The 25,887-nt window shown below is 44.3% G+C and overlaps 1 protein-coding gene across 9 annotated transcripts in view; it reads right to left on the bottom strand.

Moving 5' to 3' along the window:
* The window catches only part of ST7 (suppression of tumorigenicity 7), a 202,524-nt gene that overhangs the window by 116,186 nt on the left and 60,451 nt on the right, over positions 1-25,887 (bottom strand). For all 9 annotated transcript variants that reach the window (XR_010984030.2, XR_013623113.1, XR_013623114.1 and 6 more), the window contains exons 2-4: positions 16,559-16,641; positions 10,738-10,903; positions 4,434-4,488 (exon numbers count right to left, since the gene is read on the bottom strand). Coding sequence is in view for 5 of the 9 variants with exons in the window: in XM_068113036.2 (XP_067969137.1) it covers positions 4,434-4,488; positions 10,738-10,903; positions 16,559-16,641 (304 nt within the window). In the remaining 4 variants the exon portion in view is untranslated. The remainder of the gene's footprint in view (positions 1-4,433; positions 4,489-10,737; positions 10,904-16,558; positions 16,642-25,887) is intronic.

The raw sequence follows: 25,887 nt of genomic DNA, 5'->3' as shown, positions 1-25,887 counted from the left end.
AAGCAATCAATTATTATAGACCGTTCCCTCTCAATCCCCTCTCCATGTGCGGCAAGGAGGCATCACCAGGCTCCAAAGGCACCCCTTGCAATGTCACGCGCTGGAGAATAAGTTATTACCTTCGCCACCGAAGGTGGATGGAGGTTATGTTTTCACCCCTGTCTGTTTGTCTCAATGTCTGTGAACAGGATATCTCAAAAAGTTGTGGATGGATTTGGACGAAATTTGGCAGAGAGGTAGTGTATGTGACATGTGACAAGGACGAAATGATTAGATTTTGGTGAAGATCCAGATTCAGATTAGGCTAGTAGAATTTTTAAAGTGATTCTTCACCATTGGGAGATAGGGCTAAAATCTATACATAGCCGGATATCTCAAAAAGTTGTGGAGGGATTTGGACGAAACTTGGTGGAGAGGTTGGGTGTGTGACAAGGGCGATTTGATTTGATTTTGGTGAAGTTCTGAATATAGATTTGGATACAAGAATTTTTCAATTTTTAAGTGATTCTTCACCATTGAGAGATCGGGGAACAGCGAAAAATAACATGATATTTAAAAAAAAGTTATGGACGAGTTATGACTAAACTTGGGGGATGAGTTGGTTTGGTGATGGGAACAAGCCAATTAGATTTTTGTTCAGGTCCAAATCCAGATCCGGCCTATCAGTGGGATACAAAACAAACTGTTCAGCCTGGCGGAGGTATGCGCTATACCCAGTGCCGTTCTAGTTTATTTATTTGGCATGGGGGCGATGTACTTTGGATGAATCTCTATTTGTTTTTTATTCCAATTTTTAATTCTGATTTTTATTCGAAATTTTAATTCTAATTTGACTAATTTTTTGTCAGATAATAGTTTGGGCCACTAATATTAGGTCCATTTTAAAATATCACCAATCACTTTATCCAGGTTGTAACTGCAGCTCCGGACATTCTATGCTTAACAAGCGTTCCTTTCAAAAGATGTCTTGTATTCCTCTGTGTATCTCCCTGACAATTCTGCTCTTTTTCAACAGGCTCCTTTTTTTGTCCTGGTGGTGGTGTTGCTGTCTATGTTAAGAATTACATTTCTCACTGTTCTTTATTAATGCTAATCCATTCTAGTCGAATGAATGTGAAAATAAAAGTGAAATGTAAAATGTAAAATGACGAGACAGATCATATATAAGTACAGACCAGACACAAGCATAGACATATTGAAGTCTAAGATATTGGACATATAGGGTTTAGGTCAGCCTGGCTTCCTCCAAAAAATGATTAACCTTTCCTTGTCCAACAACCTGTCAACTTTCACAATCTATTTTATATATAAAACAGAGATGGCTGTCTGTTCGTCTGTTCACAATTATGCCGATTGACTGTGTGAGGCTAGGCGCAATGTGATTGGCTCCTGGCCAGATTTTATAATGTATCGTATAAGCTTACTAAAAACTAATATTCGAAATCCGATTCCATATTTCACGATCAGAACTTATGGTTTAAATAATTATGTTGAAATATTGAGTGAAATCGGAACAAAATTAGGAAAAAACAATGTTTTTAAATTAAATAATTAAATGATACGCTCCGCAGGACATGAGGTAAAATGGCTCCCAAATGTATTCCATTCAAAATTTCAAAATTCCATTTTTTCACTCTTTTAAAGGTAATTATTGCATGTCTGATTTTATTTTACACCGTCCAGCGACATCAGTCATGATCTCTTTGGATTCGGATTCTACTTTTATTGTACATTTTTAAACATATAGTAATACATACAACATGGATCAGTTTGATTATACTAACAGTGGTGTTAAGGTAAGACATCGGCAGACAGAATGACCTCGAGGTAACCACACTCTCCTGTAAGCTGCCTAGCATGGGTTTGAATCCCAACCCAGCTTCCTGAGCAACACTATCATCCTGGTTTTTCACAGACTGGGTAAACCATCAATGTGTGTCGTCCCTCCGATGGACGTTATACTGGCGTCCCATATTCCGACATTAGTTGATGGACGTTAAAGTTCCCCATGGTGTCCTTCACAGTGGGCAAGCTTTCACCGGCACTCTGAACAAATTACAAATTCCTGCCCGAACTACTGCTGGGAAGGCAATGGCAAACCACCCAGTATAACCATTGCTCAGGAAGCTGCTTTGGCAGCACAGGCGCTCAAATAAGGAGAATTTTTTTTTTTTTGTATACTGAATCGAGGCTCGTGAAAGAGCTAACATTTATTTCACAAACAAATCAACCCGACAAACAAAATATATAAAAGAGGGAGCGGAAGACAAGATGGGGAGAGAAGGGGAAGCACACAAACACAACATTTGAGAGCAGGGAGAAGTGTGGGAGGGAGAGGGCTTGGGGGGAGGAGGCGTGGGAAGGGCGGGGGGGGGGGGGGGGGGAGAGGTATAAAACACAAGGGGACCGAAATTAGCGGGGGTAGAAAAGATCAAGGTTTTGGATGGGGGAGGATAAGAGATGGTTGTGAACAGCTGTTTTAAAGACCTGGAGGGTGGAGTGGGATTGAAGAGAGTGAGGGAGTTTGTTCCAGAGGCGGGAGAAAAGAGGGATGAAGGAGTGAAGGTGAGCAGAAAGTCTTGATTTTGGCAGTTTAACCATAAGAGGGTTGCAGGCAGATCTTGTGCGACCTGTAGGAATATTTGGGGGACAGAGCCCAGAGAGAGCTGGGGGGGCAAGGCCAGAGAGGAGTCGGTAGAAGACGGAAAGACCACCAACCTGCCTGCGGTGAGTGAGTGAAAGGCCCTCGGAGTTAGCTTCATCGCGGGAGATTCCAATGATTCTGAACGCTTTGGTTTCAACAGCGTGAAGACGAGCTAGGTGTGAGGCAGGAGCACCAGACCAGAGGGGAGAGCAGTATTCCATAGAGCTGCGGATGAAAGCCTTGTAAGTGGTGAGGAGCTCAGGTGTACCAAGGAAGGACTTCGCACGACGGAGGATGCCCAGTCGGCGACTGGCTTTGGAGGCCAGATTTGAAATGTGGTTTTCCCAGGAAAGATCATGGCAGATAGTGAGACCCAAAAGATTGAGTGACAGAACTTCTTGGAGAGGATTATTCAGAAAGTGGATGGGAGGGTTGTCCAGTCGGTCTTTTCGGAGAGACATCGTAAGAGTGTGAGATTTGTCAGGATTGAAAGACATGTTCCATTTGTTTGCCCAGTCTGTGATTTTGTCCAGGTCTGCAGAGAGTGAGGAGGCTGCAGACTGCCGATCTGAGGGATGAGGAATGGAGCGACAGAGAGTAGAGTCGTCAGCAAAGAGATAGGAAATACATCAAATGAAAGTGACAATTGAATAGTGAAAGTGGAAAAAAAACTGAAAATGACATTGAAGCCATTTAAAAAGATAGAGCATGGACATATAAAGAGGGGAGGGAGATGGGAGTAGGGATAAGAGTGAAAGGGAGATGGGAGTAGGGATGAGAGGGGAGGGAGAGGAGAGTGGGGGAGGGAAAGGAAGACGGGAGTGTGGGAGACACGGGGAGTGTGGGAGACACGGGGAGTGTGGGAGACGCGGGGAGTGTGGGAGACGCGGGGAGTGTGGGAGACGCGGGGAGTGTGGGAGACGCGGGGAGTGTGGGAGACGCGGGGAGTGTGGGAGACGCGGGGAGTGTGGGAGACGCGGGGAGTGTGGGAGACGCGGGGAGTGTGGGAGACGCAGGGAGTGTGGGAGACGCGGGGAGTGTGGGAGACGCGGGGAGTGTGGGAGACGCGGGGAGTGTGGGAGACGCGGGGAGTGTGGGAGACGCGGGGAGTGTGGGAGACGCGGGAAGTGTGGGAGACGCGGGGAGTGTGGGAGACGCGGGGAGTGTGGGAGACGCGGGGAGTGTGGGAGACGCGGGGAGTGTGGGAGACGCGGGGAGTGTGGGAGACGAGGGGAGTGTGGGAGACGCAGGGAGTGTGGGAGACACGGGGAGTGTGGGAGACACGGGGAGTGTGGGAGACACGGGGAGTGTGGGAGACACGGGGAGTGGGGGAGAGCGAGAGTGGGGGAAAGGAAGGAGAGAGAGGGAGGAGGGAGAGAGGGGAGGGGGATACGTTTTCGCTTGGGACGGGTACTCTTCTTAGTTTTATCATTGAGTGAACAATTCTTACACGTATCTACCCCTATAGGAATTTAGTTGCAGAACAGACAAAGAAAAAAACTTGCACTCCAGTGGCTTGGGACTTTTTACCATACTATAAAACAGCAAAAATAATGACAATCTTGGCATAAACTGTTTATAGGGGAAAGTAAAAAAAAAAATAAAAAGAGTCCTTATTACATTTACCACACCATTATAAGATGCTTTGAAAGAAAAAGGGATACAATGGACTCTTAGTTTTGAAGAAAAGTTAAATGTACCAAGATGTGGATCAAGATTATTCATAGGCCAAATGTGAAAGGTGAAATGTGGATCGTCATTGCACAAACTGAATATACACCAACCATACCTGTTGTACTCTGCACCTCTGAATAGGTTTAACGGATTTCTCCAAACTTTACATTCTGCAGGGGAAAGAAGATGAAGAAGAAAAAGAAAGATCATTAAACAATTGTTAAGTCATCATTGTGGACAGATTACAGTTGACAATTGGTTCTATACAACAACAGGCATTTTAAAGCCATTCTCCCTGCTAGGGTGGGGTTAGCCTTGCGGGCTCCATGACAATGTTCTCCATTTAGCCCTATTTTCTGCATCTCCCCTTGTTAACCCCCTTGCCCGCATTTCTTCATCCACCACCTTAAACCAAGTCTTTCTCGGTCTTCCCCGTCCTCGACGTCCTTCGACATTCATTTCCATCACTCTTCTTGCCCAGTCATTTTCATCCTTCCTCAACACATGACAAAACCATCTCAACCTGTTTCTATTCACAGCATCCATTACAGGCTCTATTCCCATCATCTTTCGCAATTCATCATTTGTCTTCCTCTCTCTCAACGATACTCCACACATCCACCGAACCATTTGCATTTCCACCCTTTCCAGCCTTTGCTGCTGCTCTACGTCCATTACCCATGTCTCGCTCCCATAAATCATAACACTTCTCACACATGCAGCATACACCTTTCCCTTCAGCTTCACCCACACTCCCCTCCTCGTCAGCACACCACTCAGTTCCCGAAACTTCTTCCATGCACATCTCACTCTAGCATCCGTTGCAGAGTCTGATCCACCTTATCCATTCAGCACGTCTCCAAGGTAGCAAAACGTTTTCACACCTTCCAACTTCACGCCGTCTCCAAGATCCAACTCAACATTCCCTCCATCTGCAGCTCTCTCTGTGCATACCTTACACTTGAATGTAGCTGACACTGGTTAATGACCCTCTCAGACCACTACATTTTTGATCAACCCACTCAGCGCACATTGTACAATGAATGGAGTTCACTCCGACACCCTTCCTGCACAAAGTCACTTCCCAGTTCTATCCACCTCATCACATGCTTTACCACTTGCCATCACCTTAGTCTTTCCGATATTCACCTTCAGACCTTTTGCCTCCATACATTCCTTCCACTTGTTCATCTTCTCCTTCAGTCCATCCATACTCTCTCCAATCAACACCAGATCATCTGCATACAACAACTCCCACGGTAAACCCTCCTTTACGTTCTGAGCCAGCACCTCCATCACAGCTACAAATAGTAGTGGACTTGGTACCGACCCCTGATGCACTCCCACCTTCACCTCAAACTCACCACTGTTCCTGTCCTTCGTCCTTACAGCTGTGCGCGCACTCTCGTACAGTGCCATCACTACTCTGATCAACCATTCCTCCACTTCTAACTTCCTCAACGCCCATGTCACTACTTCACGTGGAACCCTATCAAATGCTTTCTCCAGATCAACAAACCCAAGAAACAACTTCTTCCTCTTCTCCATGTACTTCTCCTGCAACTGCCTTACAATAATAAGCGCGTCTGTCGTTCCTCTTCCAGGCATAAATCCAAACTGCATTTCGTCGATCTTCACCTTCTTCCTTATCCTCTTCTCCAACACCCTTTCCAATACCTTCATTCCATGCTCCAATAACTTTATCGCTCGGTACGAGCCACACTCTAGAGGGTCACCTTTCCCCTTGTATAGAGGGACGAGGGTACTCAGTTCCCAATCCACTGGAATGCAGCCTTCTTTCACCACCAGATTACAGTTCCCATCCTTCGTCCTGCTTTTGATTTACAGTTCAATTCTTCCTGCTTTTGTTGTTCGGGAATAAACCCGTTTGGTTTTTACAAATGATTCAACGTTCTCGTTATACTCCTCAGTCCCGCGCACGAGTATAATATAGCCATCATTCGGAACTTTCCATAGGAAATAAAACCGTGCGGTACATCGCGGGATATTCTCACACACACACACACACACACACACACACACACACACACACACACACACACACACACACACACACACACACACACACACACACACACACACACAATCAAGTTACTTAGATTTCAGTACTGTATTAGTGTTATATTTGAACATGCTCTTGATCATCCAATGGAAGCGAGTCACGATCTCGGACAGAGAGGGGTGGGAGCTTGGACCACACATTTGTGTTTAGCCAGAAGATGACAGCACTGCCAAAGGCACTGTTATCATATGTCTTGTTTTTACATAAATTTGCTGAAGAATTATTGAAAGTTTGTATTCTGACATTGTCCTTCCATGCATGTGAAAATAATAAGGGGGTTTGGAAAGGCATAAGGAATAAACAGTCTTTCATATATGTGTGTGTGTGTGTGTGTGTGTGTGTGTGTGTGTGTGTGTGTGTGTGTGTGTGTGTGTGTGTGTGTGTGTGTGTGTGTGTGTGTGTGTGTGTGTGTGTCTATATAAAGTCTACACGCTCTTTCAAATTTTTCACCTTTTGTTGCCTTATAGCCTGGAATTCAATAACATAAAATCAGACTTTTTCCACTTTTATTTACATATCGTAACCCAAAACTTCCAAGTGAAAAACAAATTCAACAAATTTCAGAAAATTGATTAAAGATACAAAACAATTTGTATCTTTTGGATAAGTGACCACTCCCTCCCCCTCCCTCCCCCTTGTAATAGCAATTAAAAATTAGCTCAGGTGGAACCAATCACCTTCAAAATCACATACCAAGTTAATTGGCCTCCACCTGTTTTAAATTGCAGTGATTCTGATTATTTAAGAATAAAATAAGCTGTTCATGTAGATTTCCTCAGCTGAGTAATGCATTTCACAGCAATGACAACCATAAGCACCAATGAGATTTCAAAAGACCTCCAGGATGAAGTTGTGGAAAGTGAGTATGAAAATATGATGAGTATAAATATAAGTATAACAAGCGTAACGCCGAGGTCCCCCGTCGGTGAAGTGATGTGATTTGACAAAGTGGAAGACGCAGGAAACATGGAAGAGTCGATAATATTTGTGAGTGGGTTGGAGACACACCCACACACCGGATTAGAAGTTCGTAGTTCGTTTATTTTTCAAGATATTCCACTCACAAGGTTCAGACATATATGGTGGCGGCCATCTTGGATTTTGACGTGGCAACCCAATTTTCAATAGCGTTCTTCCTTATGCGTAGCTACAGTCATGCACCACATTAGAAGTGAGTAGTTGGTTTATTTTTCAAGATATTCCGCTCACAAGGTTCAGACATATATGGTGGCGGCCATCTTGGATTTTGACGTGGCGACCCAATTTTCAATAGCGTTCTTCCTTATGCCTAGATACACCCACACACCAGATTAGAAGTTGGTACTTCGCTTATTTTTCAAGATATTCCGCTCACAAGGTTCAGACATACATGGCGGTGGCCATCTGGGATTTTAACGTGGTGACCCAATTTTCAATAGCGTTCTTCCTTATGCGTAGATACACCCACACACCAGATTAGAAGTTAGTAGTTCATTTATTTTTCCAAGATATTCCGCTCACAAGGTTCAACGCACGCACGCACGGACGCACACACGGACGGAGGGGAAAACCATAGTCCCCCTTTCACTCTGCGGTGCGACGGGGGACAAAAATATGAGTGTAATAAATAAGTATAAAATATTCCAAAAGCCTTGAACATCCATTGGAGCACAATCAAGATAATCATTAAGAAGTGGAAGGTGTATAGCACCACCAATAACCTGCCTCGATCAGACTGTCCCTCCAAACTGGATGACTGAGCAAGGAGGAGACTGATCAGAGAGGCCACTAAGAGGCCAATTGCAACTTTGAAAGAGCTACAGGCCTTTATGACAATGACTGCATGTCACTGTGTGCATGTGACAACATCCCAAGCACTCCACAAGTCTGGTCTGCATGGTAGAGTAGCAAGAAGCAAACCATTACACAAAATGGAACACCTTGAGTCCCATTTGAGGTATGCAAAAAAAACACTGGAGATTCTGAAGCCATGTGGCTTTGTAGTCTGACAAAACCTTTTTGGCCTAAATGCAAAACATTACAGATGGCGCAACCCCAACACAGCACATCACCCAAAGAACACCATCCCAACTGTGAAGCATGGTGGTGGCAGCATCATGCTATGGGGATGATTTCCAGTGGCAGGGACTGGGAGACTTGTAAGGACAGAGGGAACAATGAATGGAGCCAAATACAGGCAAATCCTTGATGAGAATCTGCTTCAGGGTGCAAAAGACCTTAGTGGACTGCGACGAAGATTTACATTCCAACGACGAAGATTTACATTCCAACAAGACAATGACCCCCAAGCATACAGCCAAAGCAACACTGGAATGGCTTCAGAACAAGAATGTGAATGTCCTTGAGTGGCCGAGCTAAAGCCCAGACTTGAATCCCATTGATAACCTGCAGAGAGACTTGAAGATCGCTGTTCACTGACAGTCCCCATCCAACCTGACAGAGCTTGAGCAAATCTGCAAGGAAGAATGGGAGAAACTCCCCAAAACCAGATGTTCAAAGTTGATACAAATATCCCTAAGAAGATGTGAAGCTGTAATTCTTGCCAAAGGCGCTTGGTTCTTGGCTTTGGTCCTGGCTTCGGTGATTGACCAGTGTTTGCTTTGGGGGGCTTCATGGAAGGAATATTGGGGCTCGAGAGGTGGTGCCCACATTGGTGGGTCAAGATGGGAGTCTAAGCATTGTGGCAAACAGAGTGAGCGCATTGTCAGGCACATGTTCGGGCCGAAGTCATGCCACACTTACACATATATTTTAGGCTCTTCCACAGTTGGCTATTTATCTCATGCATTCTTTTCTCAGCAGTCTGTATATAAAATCGTGCTACTGAACTCACAAGCTCAACAATGGCACAGTCAACCAACGGTCCTTTTCAGGGCACCAGCGAATGGTGGCATTGCCGCAGCCCAACTCCTCTGGGGTGGCAATTACTGACAACGCACCTTCACAGTTTTTCTTGCACCACACGCATTTATACGCATGACACCCTGCAACTCTGCAGCTCAACGCATCCTGGACACAACAGTATTTATTTCCGTTGACCCCATCCTTTAGCATCTGGGTTGCGGATGCACGACTTATTCTGCCCAGTGAGCAAGAGGCCGTTGACTCTTGTAACTTTTTCTTCTTCTGCTCTTTTCTCCCTCCATGGATGGTCTGATGGGTACTTTATATCATGTATAGCAGGTAGGTAAAGCATACGATGAAGTCTGCATCTCATACATTTCCTTTGCTTTGTAGATATTGCTGAACTCCCCATTGCTTGCGATCGCTTGTACATTTCGGATCTGCATTCCCCCATTGTTCCCTTTGCCATTGTTCCATTGTTCCCTCGGATTCAAACCCAGGATCCTAGGATCCCAAGCTGGCACCCTAACAGCTAAACCAACACCAGGCTTTTTGGTGTGGAATTTTTTCACATGTATAATTAATTATTTTCACATGAATTAATTCCGTGTGCACATTAGGTTAGATTGGGAGATTATAATTCCCAAATTGATTGGACATTACAGTCTGGTATGCACAAGGGGTTGCTCGGCCGCCATAATTAAGAACCAATTAAGATAAGATTGGTGCATAGCCGAGGGCACATCACCTGATTGGAAAGCCACGTAGCACAGGTAAATGGTGGTCAGATGAAGAACCCTGGGACTACGTACGTGGTAGACCAATTGGTGTTTGCGGTTGGCTAGTAACCTGCCATGGTATGAAGTTATTTTTCCTCGGTAGCTACAGGCCTGGTAGGTTTGAGGAGAATCAAAGATTCCCTATCACAGTACACACAAAACCCATGGCTGTAACAATACTTAAATAAATTATATATTTCTGTATTTCATTTTTAATTATTTTGTAAAAATTTCTAAAAAAACAAAAAAATCCACTTTGATATTATGGGTATTATGTGTAGATCGGTTATTTAATCCAATTTTAATTCAGGCTGTAACACAACAAAATGTGAAAAAAGTCAAGGGGGTGTGAATACTTTCAGAAGGTTCTGTATACAAGTATATGTACTGGGATATAGAACAACATCTTTGCGATTATGGAACAGTTAATAAGCCATCATACTATATTGCCGATATATTGGACGATCCATTTATCGTGTTGCCCAAAGTAATTTATTTATTTTAACACACCAACTAAATTGATTTCATTGATAGTTATTCTCATGACCCTGTGTATTCACATAAGCAAATGCTGTTCCAGTGCACTCATGTCCTACAAACACCTTCATGCAAGAAAATGCAGGATGCAATTTGCTAGCAGAGGTACTGAGGGGCATATGGACCATGCTGTAGAACACAACTTTTAGAGAAAGAAAAAGGAACCTCTCACATACCTGGAACGCTGCTTTGCCGGCTACCTTCAGTTTCAGGGCTGCCATTGAGTATTGAACCTGTGGAGCTACTACTTTCCACACCACCAAGCAGTGGGCCCAAGTGGTTTACAGACACCTGCTCGATGAACGACGTGCCATACTTGCGGAAATACCACCACTCAAATATCTGAATGCCCACACACAGGACAAAAGGATCATGATGCACTAATGGGCAAAGTATCACTTTCCAAAAACAAATATAAACATGAAGACTGTGTTGCAATATATATATTTTAAACATAGTTTAAGGCTTATCATGGAAAAAAAACACACACACACACACACACACACACACACACACACACACACACACACACACACACACACACACACACACGCACACACGCACACACACACACACACACACACACACACACACACACCTCAATCTGTAAACTTTCCCTCCCAGATTTCTGTTTATGGCAAATCCTCCCTTCTGGATTTGGTTTTAACCATCTTCCATGCCAATATCTTGTGCTCTTCCTCTGCTTCAATTGATCCATCTGATCATGTGTTTGTGAAGGTCACCAGCTCTCTAGCCATTCTCAGACAACAGCCTCAGTGCCAGCAAGTCTGGCATTTCACTCAGGGAAACCGACAGGGAATGCAAGCAGCCATTGCACTTCAGAACTGGTCTCCTATATCTACCTACCCTGATTAACTCAGCCTGGGAATTTTTCCGCAAAAACCTACTCTCTCTTATCATGGGTCACGCTTAATTATTTTTTTGTGGTCCGCCGGGCCACCTAAACTTCATAAAAAACAGTATCCACGTTTAAATTATTATTTCTCACGACACCTCCAGATCAAATTTTTTTTCATACCAGCAACCTCGCAATCACAGAACACTCCCGTCAGCTGTTCAATCCATCTGCCTACTAACTTGCAGCAAAATAATACTAGGCCAATTTTATTGTTTGCTGAAGAAAAATCTCTTCACATATTAACACATTTATTGCGTTTTCAAAAAGAATTGTTAGCTCTGCACAACTTTCAGCTATTGACGAGATAATCGTAGTCATGAAATCTCGAAAATAGTACAAAAACACATGTCACTGTAAAACTTGAGTATTTCTACTTGATGAACATTCAGTTTCAAAAAATATTGGGTCAAATTTGATGTAAGGAACAGTTAATTTAACACAGTGTGAATTTGCGTGACGAGCATGTGGCTAACGATGTGATGTGTGCATATTGCAAGCTCACGGCCTTGCTTCTATATCCCGAGGCAGCGTTAGGGCGTGCATACCAAGCACTGTCTCACACATGTGCTGGAGTGTGTTCACCGAGCTGTATAGTGTATATACAACTGGAGTGCAGCTGCAGCACGTGCTCGCAGGGCAAGCAGCCGCCATGTTGGAATACCCTTCCCTTGCTAGAACACGAGAGGTACAGGCATAGCTGAGAGTGTGATAAGCATGAATGCATATGAACACATATGGACTTTATCGGGTTCTATTGACAGATCGATTCACATTTGTTTTCCTCTTTTTTTTTGCTTTTCTTCGGAGCCTTGTAATAGAGCTACGGAGGTGACTGACTAAACTGAGTCCGATTTTAATGTCAGAAGGCGTCAAGGTTTAGTTGGTCTGAGAGAATAACTGAGTGTCAGTGCCCAATAAAATGGAATTAAAGTGTGGTGGTGGGGTGGTGGGAAGGGGGAGGGATTAAACTACAAATTGCCAATTGTCCAGAAACATCTTCCGCTGTGATTTGTGTGATTTCATTATGAAAGAAGAAAGAAAATGCAATAAGAAAGCTGCATATGGAGTTTAAAACCAATGACACGCACGCACACACACACACGAAGATGGATACTTCGAATCCTGGGAGGGCTCCGTTCCACCTTCTGAAACCCGTATATGGAGATATAACAACCAATGACACACACACACACACACACACACACACACACACACACACACACACACACACACACACACACACACACACACACACACACACACACACGACAAATTTTTTTTTTATTGGCTCCAAAATTTAGCTATACAAAGGCTAATGTTTGGCACATGTAGATGTCCTAGAAGCATTTAGTTTGAATTGTCGTATTCATGTAATATTACATAAGACCTTGTTAACAAGTACGCAAACCACTTTTTACCATTACAGGAAGTTCTAAGGTCTAAACATTAGTCATCATGAATGGATTATGCCATCCTGCGGTCCGGTAGAGATCGGCTCCATACTATGAGCAGTGCATAATATGTCAAGAAAACAAGCACCAAAAGCTTCTGACATGAACATAAGATGGATTGCGCACAATTAATGATGTCCGACAGGTTCGACAAAAGCTGCAAATGACAATTTCTGGGCAGCAACTGAGTGGCTCAATCACACTTTCTCCCAGGTCCCACCTCCAACAATCCTGCTGTTTTCTCCCAGATCCCACTGATGGAAGCCTACACACTGCCAATAAATCACCGCCAACCAAAGTGCTAACGACTGATATCACTACCCTAACAACTGTGGCTTTAAGTGGGCCAACCTGCTTAGTCATTGCTAGCCAAGCATTGGTGATGGCTCTGGTAAAGCCAACAGACAAAACGACATTTGGTGAATATGTAGAAACATTTCCAAAACGGTATACAGTACAACAAAGGAGAAGCATATTACAGGATTGATGCAGCATTTTATAGATATTGGAAAGACTCCATCAAAGTGGGGACAATATTGAAACGCAAACATGGCTTACAACCTGGGAGACATTGTGTAGAAAGTCACACAGTACCGCTAATAACAAACTGGTCAAACTTTGTGGCACCAGAACAAAAACAAAGATCTTGCCTTGTTTCTATCTGATCACCTTATTGAATACAGCCCTACAAACAAAATGGTTGTTGTCTCTGAAGGATTTGCAGAATCAATAATGGTGAAGACTTCAGACCCATTTATTTATGTGACAGCACTTGAAGCGGGTCACGAGGAGGCTGACACCTCTCTTGTACTCCACTGCCTTCATACCAACGTGGACTCAACGGTCGTGTCAGTGCGCTCCACTGATGTACTGGTGCTATTGCTGGCCTATTATGACAAAATGCAATGTTCATATTTGTGGATGAAATCTGGCATTGCCAAGACCCCCCCCCCCCCCACCCACTCCCCCCCCCCCCCCCACCCACTCCCCCCAAGTTTACTCCAGTGCATGATGTTTGACAGCAATTGACAGCCCCTCAAGTTGATGAAATCTTGGCTTTCATTCAACGGGGTGTGACTGTGTCTCAATTCTTTGGTCCGAGGTTTTCATCTGCAAAGTGTTTGGAGTACCAGATGTAGACAGAGTCATGTCCGCGACGAGGCACGAGCCAAGTTATTCTGCATGAAGCGGTCTCGAGAAACTCCACCTTCAACATCTGATGCAACACGATATCCATAATGCATGCGCACTACAAAGCAAGTGTCTTTGGGGGGGGGGGGGGGGGAAGAGGAGTAATTCTGATCATCTGGGAGGGGTAAATTGCTTTATTATTTGAGGGAATGTAGGAGGCTTAATTATTTTTGTCCTGACTGCTATTGGGGAATTGAAGTAAGAGCCTTGTGTTTTTAATTGTCGATCATTAAGTACTGCCTCAATCGTCATTGTGAATTGTAGCAGACATGGTGTTCATACATATTCTAAGCTTCTCAGTCTGTTGTGCGTTGTAGTTGAATTCTCGAGCCAATAAAACCATAGAAAACTGAAAGATCTTGTTGAAATGAAGACTGTTGAAGCTATGACAGAATATTTCATGAAAACACAATGGCCGTTATTTTGAGTCCACCATTAAAGGGTTAAAAACGAAATAATTTGGCCTCGACTATGAGGAGTGATGAGAAAGTGAGGCGAGTAAGGTATGAAACTCCGTTCTGGCAGACTGAAGCAAAGGGTAAGAAAATCTCTTTGGGGAACAGGCTCACTCACTCACTGCAGGCAGGTTGGTGGTCTTTCCGTCTTCTGCCGACTCCTTTCCGGCCTTGCTCCCCCACCTCTATCTGTGCTCTGTCGCCCAAATATTCCTACAGGTCACACAAGATCTGCCAGTAACACTCTTTTGGTGAAATTGCAAAAATCAAGACTCTCTGCTCACCTTCACTCCTTCATTCCTCTTTACTCCCACCTCTGGAACAAACTCCCTCACTCTCTTCAATCCCACTCCTCCCCTCCAGGCCTTTAAAACAGCTGTTCACCACTATCTCTTGTCTTCCCCCATCCAAAACCTTGATCTCTTCTGCCCCCGTTAATTCACCCCAGATCCACTTTTTTTTTTTTAATCCCGACCTCTTTCTTTCCTGGAAGTTCTAGCAGTGTCCATAAATGTGTTTTATACCTTTCCCACCCACCCCCCCCCCCCCCCCGCCTCCTCATGCCTTCTCCCCCCAAGTCTTCTCCCTCCCACGGATCTTCCGTTGTCCTGTTCTCTGCTGTTGTACTTGTGTGCTACCCTCTCTCTCCCCATCTTGTCTCCTGCTCCCTTTATTGTATGTTTGGGTGTCGGTTTTTTTTTTTTGTGATTGATGTTAGCTCTTACACGAGCCTCGATCTTGTATCCAAAATATATATATATATCAAATTGCTGTTATGGCCGAGGCAGTAGTGGAGAGAGAGAGAGAATTGGCCACGCTCTTCCCCTTTATCTTCCTAACCACCTCGCCCCCCTTCCTGGCCATGCCAAACTCGCCTCACTCGCGCTGGTCACTTCTCATTGGGTCCGTCATGCCACATTCACGTCACACTAAGGGAGGTTATGGGGTGGAGTCTTCCAGCACCCTCCAGCAGCTTCTGTCTATGCCTCTCCTTCTCAGGGTGAACGTGGTTCTTTCTGCGGTGCAACTCGTATCAAGCGAGTGAACGGGTTTGCGGGCAGTTTTTTGTGTGCAGTGTAAAATGAAATGGATGGTAAAGAATGGTGTAAATTGTAAGAGAATAGATGATAGAGATACAGAGAAGGAAGGGGGGGGGGGGGAGGAGGAAGGAACACAACCTCATCTGCTCACAAATAAAACACGTTTATCACATAATTACGATTTACCTAACTTCTAAACAGAACTAGAAAGAGCAATCCGAGATTGCAGACCCTCGCCAGAACATGTTGTGTGGTGTTTACAAGTTTTGCCTCGATCTGTTTAGCCGTTTCGGAGAAAAGGGGTTTTTAGTGGTTTTTAGGGCTTTTGTGTTAAAATTAATATGGCGGCCGAACCATGTGACTGATGTCATCATTTTTTTTTAATCCACCAATTTATCCCTAGATGACGCTCAATAAATGTCATCTTGATCGGATGAAGTTTTGTACTTGTCGAATTGTGACATCATAATGGAGAAACCTATGAAAACATCATTAACATGTTATTCCACATGGAGAGTTCTTTACAATGAGCCATGTCTCAATTCTTTCTATTCAGCGCTTTGGAGATATAGAGGTGCAAGGTTTTTCGTTTTTTTCAAGATGGCTCCCATACCACGTGACCTATGACGTCATAATTATCATTTAAAAATTCTACAGGTGGGAGTTGCAACTATGGTGAAGATTTCCTGTCAATTGGACCAACGGTTGCAGAGAAAATCATATTTAATCTGTGCGGACAAACAAACAGACAGACAAAACAGACAAACAAACGGACTCAAATGCAATACCCTCTCCTCAGGTGAGGGTAATAAAAGACACCGACTACTGTACATACAAAACAATACAATGAAAATGAACACAGAGTGAAGGCTTGCAAACACTTTCTGCATAATATTTCTCAGTAGCTTACAAATGACACACAAAGAGAGAAAGTAGCTCACCAGAATAAGTCCTGAAATAAGTGATGATGTCCCTGTGAGAGCCACATAGAACTTCGGCGTCAGGGTGTTGAGAAACATTGCCACTGCAAAAGAGAACGGTCTGGTGAGATCAGATGTCATGCAAGGTAAGGAATTGATTGCAAGCCAGTCGTGGAGTAGAGGTCACAGAGCAAAATGACCTCATTAAACAGTACTGGTCAAAGCATTTGAGCACTTCAAAAGTAGCAATATCCTTTCACAATCAAATTTCAATTTGGGAACCACAGCAAATAATCTGTCTTGGAGGAGAGGATTTTGTCTTGTATACACAACTGTGCCAATGACCAGATCTACAAACAAGCTGTGAAATACATACATATTATATGCAAGATGAAGGTCCTTCCCACAAGTGTGTGCCAACCCACACACCACTCCCCCTTCCTTGTTACGATTACAAACCCGCTTTACTCAAACCATTATGGGTAATCTGGACAAGAGGTTGATCTGGGTGGAACACGAGTCTTGGACACCACACCCAAAAAAGGTTGGAGGTTGGAATGCCATGCCTTGAGAACCAAAGGCCAGGCAGTTGGTTTAACCAGTGAAGCACTTGACATACCTACACAACAAAAAACACTCATAAAGTTGGTGAGGACAGGATGTTGCAAGGTGGAAACAATCGGGAAGGCAAGCAGACAACACGTGTGCATCTCGACAAAACCCCATCGCGCCACAACAATGCGCCACCTTTCCATGTATCGCAGGCACATCACCCAGCAATGACACCACTCACAAATTACACAGCAAGCTTGCCAGGATGCTTTATCTAAATGCCATCCAGGAAGCACAGAAAAGAGGGAGAATCTCCCTCCAGGTCTTTAAAACAGCTGTTCACCACCATCTCTTATTTCCCCCCATCCAAAGCCTTGATCTTTTCTATCCCCGTTAATTCACCCCAGATACACTTTTCTGAAATACCGACTTCTTTCCTGTAAGTCCTTGCAGTGCACATGTGTTTTAAACCTCTCCCCCACGCCTCCTCCCCCCCAAGCCCCTCCCTCCCACAGATCTCCCGATGTCCCTGTTCTCAAATGTTGTACTTGTGTGCTTCCCCCCTCTCTCCCCATCTTGTCTCCCGCTCCCTTTATTATATGTCGTGTGTCCGTTTGTTTTTTTCGTCATTAATGTTAGCTCTTACACGAGCCTTGATCTTGCATATAAAAAAAAATCCACATGGTGGGGACCCCAGAGCTATCTGAACAGCGAAGTTTTTGCACAAACGTTCACGTACAGTCAGTCGTACATACTGTACATATAACACCACATTATGTCAAATGCAATTCTGGCATGAGCATACTAATAATGAAGACCGAATACGAAAGGACACAAACCTAATCGAAATATCACAGCTTGCAGATGGCTACTGGATCTACAGTATGAATATTGGGTTGCTTCATTAGGTTGGAATTCAGTTTGACAAAATGAAAGGGAGAAATCTGGTGATGAACATGTGAAACCATTACCGAATCGGCATCAACCTTATGTTGGCCAATGACGGTTAAATAGACCAGGAGAGCAGACAGCTTGGGATCAGATCCGCGGAGCTGCGAATGCAGGGACAAGTGGACCACAAAGTGAGGCTGCACGTGATGGTAGTTCCTACAGGTATCACAGAGCCACCCATCTCTGAAGTAGTGCTCATGGCAGGGAAACCTTACGGACTGGTGGAGTCATGAGTCACAGATGGTGGAGAGCCTGTTGTGGGTTACAACCTTGTGAATACACAAACAGAAGAGGTAGCATTGTGATGATGTATGTGTGAATAAAACCATGAACCATGATAGGTGTGGTGCAATGGTACAAGGAGGCATCAAAATTAGAGAAACAATTGATGTAGAAGAGTGCATTATAGTCTCAGAGCCAATCTCTGAAAAGCATCTAGAAACAGAGTTGTGTTACCTATCTAGTCCAACAAAGGTTTCTCAACGAAAAGTGCAAAAGAAGTACGAATAGAAATAGAATTCCGATTGTTGCAACATGCAAAAAAGGCCACAAGTTGTCCAAGCCTTGGCTTCTTGACCACAGGTGATGTGCATGCGCTAACAGGAGATTATTGGTACTACATCCATGTTGTCAATAATTTCAGTGAGTGAATGAACATGAACGACGGTATCCATGAATGGAGTGACGAGCAAAACATTCACCTTTGACACAGAGGTCTCAGAGTCCACTGAAGAGATGTCATTCTGTGTTTCTGCAAACTGCCTGATAAAACAAGTCTGAGGGACAAGGCATTGACTCCGTTTTCCCGGACTTCTTGGAGAGCGCTTCTTGACGTAGGAAGTGAACGTGATGACAGCAGATTTGCTGCTTGGAACGACGAGCCATGCAGTGTGTTTCAACAGCATCACTGTCAGATTTGTAGGATGAAGTTTCACTTAGCGAGGGTGAAAGTGGAGCATGTAGGCATCGCTGGCTGCTCAGCGGAGATCTGTGATCAGCAATTGTGGACGACTGCAGAACCACCAACTTCCGTCAACTCCATGGAGTTTTCTCACACCTTTCCTACTTGCAGAATGAGTACGAATACAGCAGCACGGGTGAAATGTTTTTTTAATAGGGAAATGCCTTTTCTGCAAGGAGAAGGTCAAAGACAAAACTGGCAAGTGTAGGAAGGTGGAAACATTGAACAGGTCTATGATGAAGCTAGCTGTTCAATGATACATCATGCAGCTGAAGTGTACAATGACGAGAATATCCTCCTGACGTGTTGCACGAGGTACTTTGTTGACTTGGAAATTCAATACCATACATACAGTGCATTCAGAAAGTACAGAAATACAAGTTTGTGTGGCAAGGGTGCCTGGACGGCGTGAATGGTGTTGGTGTCCTGTTTTCTGAGGAGTTTGTAGACAGTGTGGTGAGTGTGACTAGAGTGAGTGATAGGTTGTTGATGGTGAAAATGATGATTGGAAAGCTCTTGGTGAACGTCATCTCGGGATATGCTCCGCAGGTTGGTCGGAGCGATGAAGAGAAGGACAAGTTCTGGTGTGCGACAGAGAAGCTGATGGAAAACGTGAAAGATGAGGAGGTTGTTGTGGTAGGAGGAGACCTAAATGGACATGTGGGAAGATGGTTTTGGATGGTTTTGAGGGGGTTCATGGGGGTTACGGATATGGTTTTGAGAAATTGAGAAGGTGAAAGGATTTTGGAGTTTGCCGATGGAGCTGATTTGTTGATTTGTAATACTCAGTTCCAGAAAGAGGATAATAAGCTTGTTACATACACGTCAGGTGGGTCGACGACAACCGTTGACTACCTGATGGTGCGTAGGCGAGATAGGGGGCACCTCCGGGACACAAAGGTGATCCCGGGAGAGGAGGCTGTTTCACAGCACCACTTGGTTGTCTGCGACATAAGGGTGAAAGGCGCGAGGAGAGCTCGGCGGGTGAAGTACCAACCGAGAATGAAAGTGTGGAGGTTGAAAGAGATGACAGAAAGGGAGGCATTAAAAGAGAGGCTGAGTCGGGTAGAGGATGATGTGGTTGAGCTTGAAAGTGGTTGGATGTCAATGAAAGCTAGTCTGTTGGGAGCCGTTGGTGAGGTATGTGGATGGACAAAAGGACCACCGAGGCACTCAGAAACATGGTGGTGGGATGATGAAGTTGGAAAGAGGATTGAGGAGAAGAGGAAGAAGTTCAAGGAGTGGCAGAAGGCGAAGGGTACGGGAGCAGAAACAGCAGAGCATGAAAGTTATAAGGCAGCCAGCCAAGAAGGCTGCAAGAAAGAGGTAGCAAAGGCGCAGGAGGCATGTAGGAAAATGTTCGGAGAAGGCTTGGATTCGGAAGAGTCAGAGAGCAGTATTCAGGATTGCAAAGCAGATAGCGAAAGAGAGGTGTGATGTGATGGGGGTGAGTTGCTTGAAGGATGAAGTGGGACAAATCGTTGTGGACCCAGATGGAATTAAAGGAAGATGGAAAAGATATATGGAAATGCTGTTGAATACAGAGAATGAATGGGATGGCAACATAGAGAGTAACCCAGTTTTAGGACCGACAGAGAAGATAACTGAGAAGGAAGTTGAGGAAGCGATAAAAGCAAGGAAGAGTAGAAAAGCGGGAGGGCCGACGGGAGTTGTGGGAGATATGTTGAAGGCAGCAGGAAGTTGGGGTGTGAAGAGAATGACAGAGATCTGTAATCTGGCGGTGAAAGTAGGCCGCATTCCAGTGGTTTGGAAACTGAGTACCCTCGTCCCTCTATACAAGGGGAAAGGTGACCCTCTAGAGTGTGGCTCGTACCGAGCGATAAAGTTATTGGAGGATGGAATGAAGGTATTGGAAAGGGTGTTGGAGAGGAGGAAGGTGAAGGAAGATCGACGAAATGCAGTTTGGATTTATGCCAGGAAGAGGAACGACAGACGCGCTTTTCATTGTGAGGCAGTTGCAGGAGAAGTATATGGAGAAGAGGAAGAAGTTGTTTCTTGGGTTTGTTGATCTGGAGAAAGCATTCGATAGGGTTCCACGCAAAGTATTGACATGGGCAATGAGGAAGTTAGGAGTGGAGGAATGGTTGATCAGAGTAGTGATGGCAATGTACAAAAGAGCGCGCACAGCTGTAAGGACGAAGGACGGGAACAGTGGTGAGTTTGAGGTGAAGGTGGGAGTGCATCAGGGATCGGTACTAAGTCCACTACTATTTGTAGCTGTGATGGAGGTGCTGGCTCAGAATGTAAAGGAGGGTTTACCGTGGGAGTTGTTGTATGCAGATGATCTGGTGTTGATTGCGGAAAGTATGGATGGACTGAAGGAAAAGATGAACAAGTGGAAGGAATGTATGGAGACAAAAGGTCTGAAGGTGAATATCGGAAAGACGAAGGTGATGGCAAGTGGTAAAGCATGTGGTGAGGTGGAAAGAACTGGGAAGTGGCCCTGTGCTGTGTGCAGATAGGGTGTCGGAGTGAACTCCATTCAATGTACAATGTGCACTGAGCGGGTTCATCAAAAATGTAGTGGTCTGAGAGGGTCATTAACCAGTGTGGCAGCTACATTCAAATGTAAGCTGTGCACAGAGGGAGCTGCAGATGGAGGAAATGTTGAGTTGGATCTTGGAGATGGCATGAAGCTGGAAGGTGTGAAAACATTTTGCTACCTCGGAGGCATGCTGAATGGAGAAGGTGGATCAGACTCGGCAACGGTTGCTAGAGTGAGATGTGCATGGAAGAAGTTTCGGGAACTGAGTGGTGTGCTGATGAGGAGGGGAGTGTCGTTGAAGCTGAAGGGAAAGGTGTATGCTACATGTGTGAGAAGTGTTATGATTTATGGGAGCGAGACATGGGTAATGAACGTAGAGCAGCAACGAAGGTTGGAAAGGGTGGAAATGCGAATGGTTCGATGGATGTGCAGAGTATCGTTGAGAGAGAGGAAGACAAATGATGAATTGCGAAACATGATGGGAATAGAGCCTGTGATTGATGCTGTGAAGAGGAACAGGTTGAGATGGTTTGGTCATGTGTTGAGGAAGGATGAAAGTGACTGGTTGAGAAGAGTGATGGAAATGAATGTAGAAGGAAGTACAGGACGGGGAAGACCGAGAAAGCCTTGGCTAAAGATGGTGGAAGAAGAAATGCGGGCAAGGGGGTTAACAAGAAGAGATGCAGAAAATAGGGCAAGATGCAGAAGATTGTCATGGGGACCGCAAGGCTAGCCCCCGCTCTAGCAGGGAAAATGGCCTTAAAATGTATGTTGTTGTTTGTGTTGTTGTATCCATGTTGTCAATAATTTCAGTGAGTGAATGAACATGAAGGACGGTATCCATGAATGGAGTGACGAGAAAAACATTCACCTTTGACACAGAGGTCTCAGAGTCCACTGAAGAGATGTCATTCTGTGTCTCTGCAAACTGCCTGATAAAACAAGTCTGAGGGACAAGGCATTGACTCCGTTTTCCCGGACTTCTTGGACAGCGCTTCTTGACGTAGGAAGTGAACGTGATGACAGCAGATTTGCTGCTTGGAACGATGAGCCACGCAGTGTTTCAACGGCATCACTGTCAGATTTGTAGGATGAAGTTTCACTTTGCGAGGGTGAAAGTGGAGCATGTAGGCATCGCTGGCTGCTCAGCGGAGATCTGTGATCAGCAATTGTGGACGACTGCAGATCCACCCACTTCCGTCAACTCCATGGAGTTTTGTCACGCCTTTCCTACTTGCAGAATGAGTACGAATACAGCAGCACGGGTGAAATGTTTTTTTAATAGGGAAATGCCTTTTCTGCAAGGAGAAGGTCAAAGACAAAACTGGCAAGTGTAGGAAGGTGGAAACATTCAACAAGTCTATGATGAAGCTAGCTGTTCAATGATACATCATGCAGCTGAAGTGTACAATGACGAGAATATCCTCCTGACGTGTTGCACGAGGGACTTTGTTGACTTGGAAATTCAATACCATACATACAGTGCATTCAGAAAGTATTCAGACCCCTTCACTTTTTTCACATTTTGTTATGTTGCTGCCTTATGCTGAAGTCGTTTAAATTCATTTTTTCCCTCATCAATCTACACTCAATACCCCATAATGACAAAGAGAAAACAGGATTTTAGAAAGTTTTGTAAATTTATTAAAAAGAAACTGAAATATCACATTGACATAAGTATTCATACCCTTTGCATACACCTACACTAACACTTGAAATTTAGCTCAGGTGCCTCCCATTTATCTTGATCATCTTTGAGATGTTTCTACACCTTGATTGGAGTCCACCTGTGGTAAATTCAATTGATTGGACATGACTTGGAAAGGCACACACCTGTCTATATAAGGTCTTACAGCTGACAATGCATATCAGAGCAAACCCAAGCCATGAGGTCGAAGGAACTGTCTGCAGAGCTCAGTGACAGGATTGTGTCGAGGCACAGATCTGGGGAAGCCTACAAAAAATTCTGCTGCATTGAAGGTTCCCAAGAGCACAGTGGCCTCCATAATTCTTAAATGGAAGAAGTTTGGAACAACCAGAACTCTTCCTAGAGTTGGCCGCCCGGCCCAACTGAGCAATTGGGGGAGAAGGGCTTTGGTAAGAGAGGTGCCCAAGAACCGGATGGTCACTCTGGCTGAGCTCCAGAGAACCTGGATGGAGATGGGAGAAACTTCCAGAAGGACAACCATCATTGAAACACTCCACCGATCTGGGCTTTATGGCAGAGTGGCCAGGCGGAAGCCTCTCCTCAGTGAAAGACACATGAAAGCCCGCTTGGAGTTTGCAAAAAAAGCACCTAAAGGACTCTCAGACTGTGAGAAACAAGATTCTGTGGTCTGATGAAACCAAGATTGAACTGTTTGGCTTCCGTCTGACCACTCTGCCATAAAGTCCAGATCGGTGGAGTGTTGCAGTGATGATTGTCCTACTGGAAGTTTCTCCCATCTCCACACAGGATCTCTGGAGCTCAGCCAGAGTGACCATCGGGTTCTTGGTCACCTCTCTTACCAAGGCCCTTCTCCCCCGATTGCTCAGTTTGGCCGGGCGGCCAGCTCTAGGTAGTCCTGGTTGTTCCAAACTTCTTCCATTTAAGAATTATGGAGGCCACTGTGCTCTTGGGAACCTTCAATGCATCAGAGATTTTTTTGTAGGCTTCCCCAGATCTGCGCCTCGACACAATCCTGTCTCTGAGCTCTTCAGGCAGTTCCTTCGACCTCATGGCTTGGTTTTTGCTCTGATATGCATTGTCAGCTGTGAGACCTTATGTGTGCAGGTGTGTGCCTTTCCAAATCATGTCTAATCAATTCAATTTACCACAGGTGGACTCCAATCAAGGTGTAGAAACATCTCAAAGATGATCAAGAGAAATGGGAGGCACCTGAGCTAAATTTCAAGTGTCATAGCAAAGGGTATGAATACTTATGTCAATGTGATAATTCAGTTTTTTTCTTTTTAATAAATTTGCAAAACTTTCTAAAATCCTGTTTTCTCTTTGTCATTATGGGGTATTGAGTGTAGATTGATGAGGGAAAAAATGAATTTAAACGATTTCAGCATAAGGCTGCAACATAACAAAATGTGAAAAAAAGTGAAGGTGTCTGAATACTTTTTGAATGCACTGTCGGTCATGATCCTCTGAATACGTACTCCCATAAAAAGAAACTGGGTGCGACATAAGCAATTGCATGCATGAAAGAACAAGATGATGAAGAAAACTTATTTGACCAGGCATTTATGGTGCTCACCACTGAATAGCGAATCATACATCAGCATGAAGTAACGAGATTCTCTAAACTGAGAACCCTGCATGTGTATTGTGATGAATGTGGTGCGGACATCAAGCCCGGTCAGCGAAAGGTTACAGCGACTTTTAAAGAACCATTTTGGTGACCGCTTGAAATTTTGGAAGCCGAGTCATCGCAGAATAGAGTCTGGTGGTTTTCTTGTGTATGCCTGACATTCCCCATAGTCAACTTGCAGAGTTTTACATTACATACAGGTAGTGGATAGAAAAATGAAAACACTTGGGTAAATGAGGGACACCATATTTTGCAACATTTATAAAGATAATTTGCTTGTTGGAGAGAGGTAGGAAACACAACTGCAAGTATTTGTGCCTTAGCCCATATACTATTACCTTGCAAAGATAACCTGGAAAGCAACAAGTCTTTCTTTGCAGAAAAATCAAGTCTTAAAATTACGAGGAGGAAAATTTGACCAAATTCTGACAGTTTTGTTACAACTGGCAACCTTTTATTTCCACTGTTCCTAGAGGGTAGGATGTAGTTTGCCTCCCATTGAATGTTACGCTCCCCTTCCCCACCTCCCCAAAGGGCTCTTCTCACCACTACCACCCATATTGTTATTAATCATAAAGCCTCCCAGTCTGCTGTCAGACAAGAATGTCTTACCTGACAAGCATACTTCTGCTGCAATCAACAAAACCATCCAGTAATCTCAGCCAGCATGCCACCACCACCACACATCTAATTGTTTGCTTTATGCAGCCCTGCATTCGTTAGTTGCATAATATAAACTGTGTTACATTTCCAAAATGATATCTTATGTGCATAGGTGACATTGATGTGTCCTGCCTGTCAAGTAGGTATGGTACAGTTTCTTTCTGTGTAAAGACCCCATGGTGCAGCTCCCATTTCCATGAATGTTTATTATTCTTTCATGAACCTCGTCTCACGTCCCCGAGGTGTCTGGTTTGCACTATCCTATTTTTTGCTAAATTGGTGAATAGTTACTTCGTGCAATATTATTACTTGACTGCACAATCTTTCTTTACATAAAACACACAACACAATGCATGATAACACAATAAAACACAACATAAAAAATAGCCCGTGAGTGGGCTGACAGACAGTCATCTCT

Source organism: Myxine glutinosa, chromosome 4 (genome assembly GCF_964187855.1).
Source record: "Myxine glutinosa chromosome 4, kmMyxGlut1.1, whole genome shotgun sequence".
Taxonomy (NCBI): domain Eukaryota; kingdom Metazoa; phylum Chordata; class Myxini; order Myxiniformes; family Myxinidae; genus Myxine; species Myxine glutinosa.
The sequence above is the reverse complement of the archived record's forward strand: the minus strand, read 5'-3'. Positions and strand labels throughout refer to the sequence as shown.